We start from the raw sequence: 9,884 nt of genomic DNA, 5'->3' as shown, positions 1-9,884 counted from the left end.
CTCTCCATCTGCGGCTACTCAGGTCACTATGTTGGAGCGAGCGTTTGAATAGGGTAGGCGGAAACAAGCCTAAATAAGAACAACTTTCGTATCGAACATGTTCATATTAGCTCTAATGATAAAACTGTAGCACCGCCGTAAAGGCAATAACAAAGCCTGTTAGTAAAGCGGATTTGCCTTGTTAAAGTTATTACCCTCGTTGTCGTTGTTATTATTATTATTATTGACGGTGATCTTGTTTTTACTCCTATAGTAGCTAGATAGCAAATTAGCGATAAATGGCTTTCGATTAATTTCACCTTCATGGGCTGTGAACGGCATGTCGTTCGAGTCTGCCGAGTAGAAGTTGCAAGGTGAGTTGGAAATATGGATCTGTTAGAAAGCACTAGACAAGCTTATTGAACAGTGGTGATTTAGGATATCAGTGATAGGATGCTAGCAGTTGTTGTCGATCCGATGTTCCTACCGGGGGGTACAAGCATATTTATGTGATAGCTGGTAAGTTCGGATGTCGAACGATTTCAGTTTACAAAAAACACATACGAGATTGTTTGTCGACGATATATTAGCGTGTATAAAAGTGTGTGTATCTACGTGCGAAAGTGGTTTCTATTTACGAAAGTTACAAATATGATGCTGGATATCTAAAAAAATTAAACATTTTATTTGAATGTGATCAACTGTAGTTGTAGATTTATTTATGATCAAATTTTGATTTCGGTAATTAAAATCAACTTTATTTAATGAAATTAACATTCTAAATTAAGTTAATTAAATTTCGAATTTTAACCGATTAAACGCTCTAACACGAACAACTCGTACGAATTTGCTGTTTAATAAGTGATTCGACAAGTACCCACACAAAAAATAGACTCCAGCAAGCTAGGTCAGTATAGCAGGTGAGCCTTCCACTCGAATCTATTACAGATGTTCAGTATTCAACGGTCCCAGCAAGACGATACTAATCCTAGGTTAAATCATGAGAGCGTTACGCTCCTATATTTTCAGCCAGGTATTCGATAAAATTTGTGTTTTTTGTTGTATCCAGTGCTGCGTCCCGCTTGTTTGTCAATACTTAACTTATATTCACTGGTATCTTGCTGTCATTGACAATACTATATCCCGATACCAAACCGTATTTAATATTTACTACCTATCATCCATATCAAATTATGAAATACTAATATAATATGCTTTTTATCAAATCAAGTGGCTAGCTTCTTACGTTATCCGTGCGATCATTGAATAATTCCACCTTCAACGGCAATTTTTATCATATGCTAGATTATTTTCCATTGATCCTCTCGACTAGATTAGACAAAATAGGTATTTGAATCAATGATTCGTTTATGCTCCCCGATATTTACGTCGACGTTATCAGCTTTTTCATCCGGCATTCTCACGCCTTACTCAAAATGTGTTTTACCTCTAGGGTCGCCATGAGTTATTGCTTTAAACAGCTACATCTTATCTGCCTATCAGTGATGCATTGCCTGCTGTCCAGGATGTCTGGACCGTGCGGTTGCATTGCGCAAACAAAATCGTTCAACTCGTTCCTCCTTTTGCCGTCGTATCTTGACACATCTCCCAGGTGGTATCTCGACGACAACACTAGGCTGCTGTATCTTCCGCTAGCTGCGTCTATCTTTTTGTTCTTAACGATAGTGTGTGTGTTGTGGCAGCAGCGTGAGCCTCCGTGCTTTGCTATATCGTATCCTCTTTTTATGCCAGTCGGGATCTTCCTGCTTTGTAGAGCTGCATATCTATTAGGCTCTGTCGTTGGTCATATTTATGAAAGATGTCACATCGATGGCTCGCCAATTCAGCGTAGAGGTTGACGAGATGACGCACTTGAATTCTGCAGCTAGAGCTTGAGGGGCTTGGCTTTTGGGGAAGACTGACGACATTGAAGTCTCTGGGATTATTTGTGATAGCTCGATTATGACTAGAGTTTTATGTACGCGACCAGTGATCGCCTACTTTGCCAAAATGATGGGTAGCCTGGTAAAACGGGGCATCTTTTTTGTCGTTTGATGACAGACAAATTTTTGCTTGTCTCCTTCCTGCGTGATGAAATGTAAGCCCCGTTACTAGGTGCTACCTAGCGGCGAGATCCGCACTCGTAGAACAGACAAGATTTTACTAGCATATATGAAGACTGTATGGAACATATGACACGTCGTAGTTTCATTTTAGGAAAACTCTTTGGACACGTACATAAATAAAAATAATTCTCTGTTTGATTAACTATAGACAAGCTATTGATCTTTGAAGTGGATTGAACATATTGATCTTAGGGGTGTGCAGGTCTCCACTTCCTCTAATGGTCTACAAGAAGAAGTTCAATCGAAGTAATTTTCTCATTATTTAATCCAAATCACATTCTCGCCATTGCATTATCAGTCGGAATGAACTAGGTCGTATCGACCCTGATAAAAAGAAAACTTGAAAATATAATAGTAGAAGTAAGCAAAACAGGCGGATGACGACAAAGAACCGTTAAGTGTAGTTCAATAATAAAGAAGTATCATTTAGAGTGTTCTACACATTGTTATAAGTTAAAGCAACCCATATTACACTCATGCATAAGCTGGCAGCAAATTTCGTTTATTGGCGTTAAAAGCAAGTTTGAGTTTTTTAAGAGAAGTAGGTATGAGAAAGATGCTAGATCTCGAGGAGACCCATGGAGGACGCGTTGTTACGAGGCGGAACGCCCGCACGTCATGCTTTTTGTAGTAATGAAGTCTAAGAGATTTCTGAGGGACACTTATGAGGATTGTAAATCGACCGAAAACCACAAATCTGTTTTTAAGAAGGGCCGATTAAGTGCTATGCCAACATATATACGGCGCCGTTATTACACACCAGTAGTTCAGATATGTTACGGCAATCGTGAAGTTGATACTATAATTAAATCTCACTAGCATGACATATTATTCAATATTTTTGCGAAATGCCTCTAATCTAGCTCCATGAAAACCTGGGCATCGCACGCTCAACTGCAGCTATAATGTTACATGTAGAATGTAATTGTTCTATGAGTCATCAAGGGTAACTTGCAGCATTACAATTGCGTGACAAATACATAAACAAAACACTCGTTAGGTTAATCTTAATGATAGTGATTAGCTCAAGATATGATGACTTTTATTATTTTATGAGCCTATATACTTTTTTTTCTATAGCTTGTCAATTCATCACTTGGATATATATACACGCTTCGTTATTATGGCTCACACGCACGGTCCTAGTTAATTCCGTTGCTGTCTGTAATCATCGTCTTCACAACGAATCCGCGAAGGAGCGTCCGCGTCGTAATGAATTGACTATTGTAGTACTCGAATTCGTTCTGTGTTGCTTCAGGTCCGGATTCTATCTAACGACATTTACGGTTTGACTCGTCTGATAATGCTGAAGGAGGAAGCAGGATTGGCTTTGGCCAATGCAGCTTCATATTCGGTTTTTCTATTAACGTATTGCCAGCTAAGTTGTCGTATCATCATCGTCTCGTTCTGACGAAACGGCGCGATCGAAACTAAAATATGAAGGCTAATACCACTATGTACTGTGATTGAGATAGGATTGCAGTAGCAAATAAAAAATACTCGCAATAAAGACTGACTGACAGCGAGAACAACCGGTAGTTGAATGCTCAGGATCTCCCTCAGCGAGATCAAACTTTTAGCGAATTTCAGTCATCAGTAAAAACAAATAACTGTTTTATACTGGTGTCTATACTATCTGAAGATGCACAGTTAAATGCAATACGATGTATGGCGTTAAGTACGTCGATCTTTAAGGGTTGTGATAAACCAGAAAGCGACGAGGATATTATACAGTGTGATCATATTTGAACCTCGATGCGTTCGACTCTTGGTTGAACGCAAATAGGGCGAGGTGATTAAATATGCCGCTTAGCGTCTTTATACTTCTGAAAACTATATTTTTCTGTGCACAATCGTTTGATGGGTTTGAGTGAAACAGAAATGAACATTATTTAAAAACAAATTTCTTTTTTTTTGGTTAATTACCAGTACTGAACATGACAGGAGCATTGTCTTGTATCGGGCTTCTTTTTCATGGCAAATAACCAATAGATTTAATAACAATGTAGAATGATTTCAATCAGAGTCGAACACGGTATGACGTGAAAATCTGTAATAAGTGTCGTGCTAAGTTCTTTTCCCGTGATAAAGTAGCAAAAACGTGATTGCTTAAGTAACAGTGATGATTCGAGACTGGGCATAAAAACAGTTTGTTTCAACCAGCCGTCTGCAGTAACGCCTAATGGCAGCACCGGACGTAAAAACTCAAAGTATGGGTTAGCTTATTCGCAGTAGGCCAATAAGGTCTGCTGCAGCATTTGTTTGTTACAATAGGATGCTTTTCCGCTTACATGCAGTTAGTTACTTAGTTGAAAACTCAAGATGCAATTCTTTGTTGATATACAATTTTTCAAATTGTGTACGGGGTCTCACTTATTATTGCGATATTGACCCCACTTAGCCAGGTCGCAGAGAGTATGGCCAGCGTACTAGGAAATGCGTCGACAAGCAAACGGCCGCGGCGTCATAGATATGCGCTACTACGTTCCGCTCGATTTCAGCTAGCGTGTATGTATGGTTACTCGGGATCTCCGAAGAGCGAATTCAATACACATGCAGTGAGACTAGTTTATCTGTGGAGGACAGGCGCTACAACTCTCCGTTCGTTGGCAGATATAGTAAGCGGTATACGAGCCGAAACGTTACCCGGTAATGCTGATAAACCTAACGAAGTTCGAGGAATTCCACCTTTCTATAATACATGAATAGAGAAATGTAAATGGGGAAAGTATTATCTATAACGACAGGTTCTTATGACGAACAGAAGCCGGCATGATCTTGACACTGATTAAATAATACAGCTTTACTTTACAGTGTTGATAATAGAATCTTAGCAATAAGAAAAGATTTTATTTTCACGCGTATCTCCGTTATGCATAGCTTCCCACGGTTCAATGTTATTACTCTCCCTGAAAATTAGAAAACACGGTTTATCTAATTCGATCTTGTTTTTTGCAGTAAAATTACCATTGCGTCTCTCTATGGAGCAACGAGCTTGCGTGCGTGTATTGAGGTTACACTGCTGCTGTACTAGTCATAGCTTGACAATAACCACGCATCGTCTTCCTGGCCAGTTCCTAATCTAATCTAGTCATGGAAAAAAGTGCCGTTGAGGTACCTTTCTGTAAGAGCGACGACACGGCAGAGCGGCTACCAGCAATAATGAACCACTTGCCAACTGTTAACGACTCCAGGCAAGTAGCGAACTCCTCCACTCTCCAAGAGAACGCCCAGTCCTTCTCCTCACAACATAGAAATCGACGCAAAGAACTTGCATCCCGTTGTGACATCTTAGATGTCCCATCAGTTGAAAAAGACACAACTACGATGGAACTAATTAAGAGCTTTGCAGCCGGCTCACTTAGCGCGAGCTTCTCATCAGTCCTCTTACAGCCGCTGGATTTGGTTAAAACTCGTTTGCAACTTAGAAATTCGGAGGGAACAAGGGCGTTTGCCAAAAAGCGTGGCTTATTCAAGTACATGACATATATCGCCGAAACTGAGAGTATACGTGGTTTGTGGCGCGGTACCGCAGCCGCAATTGTTCGTAGTGTACCCGGCGTCGGGCTGTACTTTTCCACCCTGCACAGTCTGAAAATTTCCACCGGCATTGAGAAACCTAGCCCAACTGAAGCGTTGGTGCTCGGTTTTGTGTCCCGATGTATCGCCGGCGCTGTATTGCTCCCGGCAACAGTGATCAAGACCCGTTTCGAAAGCGGCCTCTACCCTTACCGATCGCTGTCACATGCTGCCCGGTCGATATACGTTACCGAAGGCATTCGTGGTCTGTACTCGGGCCTGCTACCGACGCTTGCGCGGGACGCGCCCTACGCTGGATTGTACCTGCTGTTCTACACCCATTTTAAAAGTGTCACATACGCTAATTTTATTCCACCAGATAGTGAATTCCGTGATTTTGCTAATTTTGCATGTGGTGTCACCGCTGGCCTTAGCGCGTCGTTAGTGACACAGCCTGCCGATGTGCTAAAGACGCGCATGCAGTCCGATCCATCAAAATTCCCTAACGTCAGTTGTGCAATGATCGATATCTATCGCAATGAGGGCCTGCAGGCGTACTTTAATGGTCTCATACCCCGTTTACTGCGGCGAACTCTCATGTCAGCTTTAGCATGGACATTCTACGAGCGCTTGAGTCAGCACCTGATTGAATCAAAATCGTCGCCGTTATGAACAAGTCGCTGGACTTTTATGGTGCCAAAATGTGTTATCTTGACGTCTATCAATCCAATACACGCATCAAGCAGAAAAGACCTAAAGAAGCCAACTGGTTATTTAGACTGAATGTACACAAATAGTTAAATTTTGTGCTATAGGCGAGATTGTGTCCGCACGCCGAGTGGACAAGTTGAGAAATAATTAGGAATTTCTCTTTTTCACAGATCTCATGAACTACATCTGACTAGCTTTTAAACTAATGTAAGGGTTTTTGTCGTTGGATCGACAAGGAGAGTGACGATCTGTCAATAAAAACGCTAGGTCTGGTTTAATAACGATACGCACTAGCTAGTGGTTGACCAGCGTATTGTACTGACAGCTGGTCCCTTATCTTACAACGGCAAGTCCATTGAGATTATATACGTTTTTGACAATTACCTGGATCCATTTCTATTGAACGTCGTGCCACCAACCAAAGTGGCCTTAATGCGTGAATTTTTGCCTAGAGAAGAATGCAAAACAAGTGCCAACGAACCGTAGTCTTACTCTGGTTGCCTATCGTAATAGACAGTTAGCACATGGTGAAATGTATGATTCGATGAAGGCGGAAAAAGAGCATAAAAAAAAGCTCCATAACCAGTCGTAGATAGAAAAAAACTGTTTAAAAGAGAATTGTGCGAAAATGCTGTAACTTTCATTAACCACATACACTTTGTCAGCGTGTTTATATTGAAAAAATCTCATAGCCATTCTTGTACGTTACACATGTAAATAATAAACTGTTGGTTAATGGACAAAGAAAAGCAAAGCCATGAAAATAGAAAATAAGCTACGAGTTAGATATTACAGAAAATTATTGGAGATGCCGGTTGAACAAAGTATATTTTAAAATTTACAGTATTTCATGTATTTTTATTTAGCGACAATGGTGGGTTCGGAAGGCAAACATATTTATATATACAGACTTCTGTGGCTGTGTTCTAACTTCACTGCATCCCCAGAAATTCGAATAGTATATCCTAGTCCATAGATAACACAACTTCTATAACCCATTCTATAACCATATTGTACAATTTGTGTAATTATTGAAACGCTAACTACCAGCTAATTCTCGTAGCACCCTTTTATTGCAATAATGGATCGTTCAAGGAGTCTGCCATAAAAGTCGGCCAATTTCTTTAGCCAATTCATAGAATTGCTCTAGGAATACCTTACTAAACAGAACAAGGTCTAGTTGTTGCTGCTGAATGAAAATTCCTAAGATTATTATTTATAGATAAAGTTTGACAAACTCCAAAAGCGAACCAACTTCATAGTTAGTAATTAGTCACACTGCTCACCTGGTTGAACTTTTAAGCTTATAGAAGAATGTAAATTTTTTAAATAGCGCAACTTCAGATCAACTAGATTTCAACGACAATATTATTCATGATTCCAGTCAGATTATCAATAACTGTTAAGGAGCAATTCAGGATATTTATATTCCAGCTTAGGAAAACTAGAACACTATGTGTCTTTGTTGCTGTTGAACCACTTGATCCTTTTTCCAATGGAATATTTAGAAAAGTAGTTCCGATCCGTGTTCGGACGAGGGTAAAGCTCCATTTCTATTAAAAACACTATAAGCATCCGTTTTTATATATTGGTGGGTTCATTAGTGTAGCCTATACCTCTGAGTTGACTGGCTTATGTTTGACAAAGAGCGTGGTTACTTCGACAGTAAGGGATTAACTAATGATTACCCTTGGAGTATAAACTTTTGAGCCATTTCTAATTTTCTGTACTAATGAGCGCAGCCAGATTGCCGACACGCTCTTTGATCTTCGCGTCAAACGTGGCGTGAATATCCTTACAGCCTTTAATTGCAGCTTCAATCGTCTTTGATACGTGGTCGGAGTGAATTTTGGAACTCATATCGACAAGGACCACCCGCTCACTCTTTGGAAGGATGGCGACCGTGAGTCCGGTACCCTTGTGGCTTTCTTCCAGATTGTTCAGGTCAAGTAGAGAGGTGTCGTTAAAAAAGCCCGCACTACAGGCGCACACGTAATCTCGCATCCCGATACCGGCATCGACCAGCGCCATTGTCGCAGCGTTGATAGCCACCGATAGAAGGCTGCCATCTGCCTGAAGGACCTCCACAAATACGTCGATTTGGCATCGTGGATAAAGTGAAGTCAACAGCGCAGCTTCAAATGTTTGCTGTAGGTGGAGCGTCATTTCGATGCTCTTCGTATCGCCCCGAGGCCGACGTTTGCGTTCGGCTGTTGAGAACGTCGCTGCTGAAAATTGACAATTCACAACAGCCCTATCGTGGAGTGCCTGGAATAGTAATCAAATATTACAGATTTTAGATATCCGTTATACACTTAAGCTAAAGTCCACAAGCTATTTTGACCTTTGTTCGACTCAAGCTGAAATATTTTTTTGTTATCTATGAGGAAAATAGTTTAAGGTTAGTTCGAGGTAGCCATTGGACGTCAATGTGTGTAATAAATATTGCTGCAAAATATGCCATTATCAGTCTGGTGAGAAATTGTGCATGTTAGCTAAATACGTCGATAGTATTTTTGAAACTTTACAGAATATGCTTACTATATCTGCAATGCACAACATGAAAAAATAAAAACAATACGTAATGGAGAGATTAACCTATGATAAAATAAAGATATCTAGTCCTTTCCACATCTTTTAGTGGTAGTAAATTTGCACCATAAACTTCATCTGTTCGAATCGGACCACGTTTCGCATGTAGCCGTGCTACATAATTGAATTTACATTACTTAGTCTTGTTCACTGGTGATTATAAGAAAAAAATTAAAATAAAGGCTACGAAAGAAATGTATGAGTAGTGTGTAAAAGAGAATGTCGTTCTTTTAAACGTAAAATTGACTAACCCACTGTACGTTATCATCAGGGCAACGAATCACAACTAAGACTCAGCGGCTACTACAAAAACGTTGCACTACTGTCGCCCTAATTTACATTTCTCTTTCTAGAGTATCTTATCAGAACCCAACGTACTGGTTCTTACACTCAACAAGATAGCAAAACAGGGAATACAAACCTTGACGCGACCCCCACGAACCTCATGGGGTCCATATACTGCAGCCAGCACGACAGTATTACCTTGTTTGACATAAGCGCTTCCGTCAGCTTGTGTGAATACCCCTAACGAGCAGTCGAGCTTTCGCATTTCTGAGGCGCGTCGTCCATCCACTCGAAATCCTTCCTCGGACAGATATTGATAACCAGACATTTTTACGATGGGTGGCTATTCAGATGTAGGGAAAGAAATAATCGAAATTGTATTGCTATCCGCTGCTTTTAATAAATCTCACTAATGTTCACGAGGACGCCTAAGTCTTATGCAAAGCTGGTATGAAAAATAACTTTACGGACATGACATATTTGGTGAACTACTATTTCGGTTGCATCCATTAGCTCAATAACCGACTCCCCATACCAAAATGGAATGGAATCAATTACTTATTCAACAGGAGTTTAAGGATAATTTTTCCGAAAGTAGCTTTATGGCGTTATTAATAAAACTTCTTCAGCTTTTGTATGAAAATGACGCCGTATAACTAATATATATATATA

General features: G+C 40.2%; 2 protein-coding genes across 9 annotated transcripts in view; one reads left to right on the top strand and one right to left on the bottom strand.

Moving 5' to 3' along the window:
• Positions 1 to 80: 80 nt before the first annotated feature.
• Positions 81 to 7,181, top strand: LOC111250746 (mitochondrial glycine transporter B-like). Of its 7 annotated transcripts, none has more exons than XM_086989800.1 (3): positions 81 to 353; positions 4,511 to 4,613; positions 5,064 to 7,181. In XM_086989800.1, exon 3 carries the CDS (start codon positions 5,199 to 5,201, stop codon positions 6,294 to 6,296), a length of 1,098 nt encoding a protein of 365 aa, XP_086845926.1. In that variant the 5' UTR covers positions 81 to 353; positions 4,511 to 4,613; positions 5,064 to 5,198; the 3' UTR covers positions 6,297 to 7,181. The 7 variants fall into 7 exon arrangements, with proteins under 7 accessions (XP_086845926.1, XP_086845923.1, XP_086845924.1 ...); XM_086989797.1 differs by having other exon boundaries at positions 4,511 to 4,723; XM_086989798.1 differs by having other exon boundaries at positions 4,507 to 4,613.
• Ski6 (exosome complex component Ski6) overlaps positions 7,151 to 9,884 on the bottom strand; it is a 10,939-nt gene continuing 8,205 nt past the window's right edge. For both annotated transcript variants that reach the window (XM_022806411.2, XM_022806410.2), the window contains exons 2-3: positions 9,349 to 9,555; positions 7,151 to 8,603 (exon numbers count right to left, since the gene is read on the bottom strand). In XM_022806411.2, the coding sequence (XP_022662146.1) occupies positions 8,052 to 8,603; positions 9,349 to 9,540 (744 nt within the window). In that variant the 5' untranslated portion in view covers positions 9,541 to 9,555 and the 3' untranslated portion in view covers positions 7,151 to 8,051. The remainder of the gene's footprint in view (positions 8,604 to 9,348; positions 9,556 to 9,884) is intronic.

This window comes from Varroa destructor, unplaced genomic scaffold, assembly GCF_002443255.2.
Source record: "Varroa destructor unplaced genomic scaffold, Vdes_3.0 BEIS01000005.1, whole genome shotgun sequence".
Lineage (NCBI taxonomy): Eukaryota > Metazoa > Arthropoda > Arachnida > Mesostigmata > Varroidae > Varroa > Varroa destructor.
Note: the sequence above shows the minus strand (reverse complement) of the source record. Positions and strands in the feature narration are given on the sequence as shown.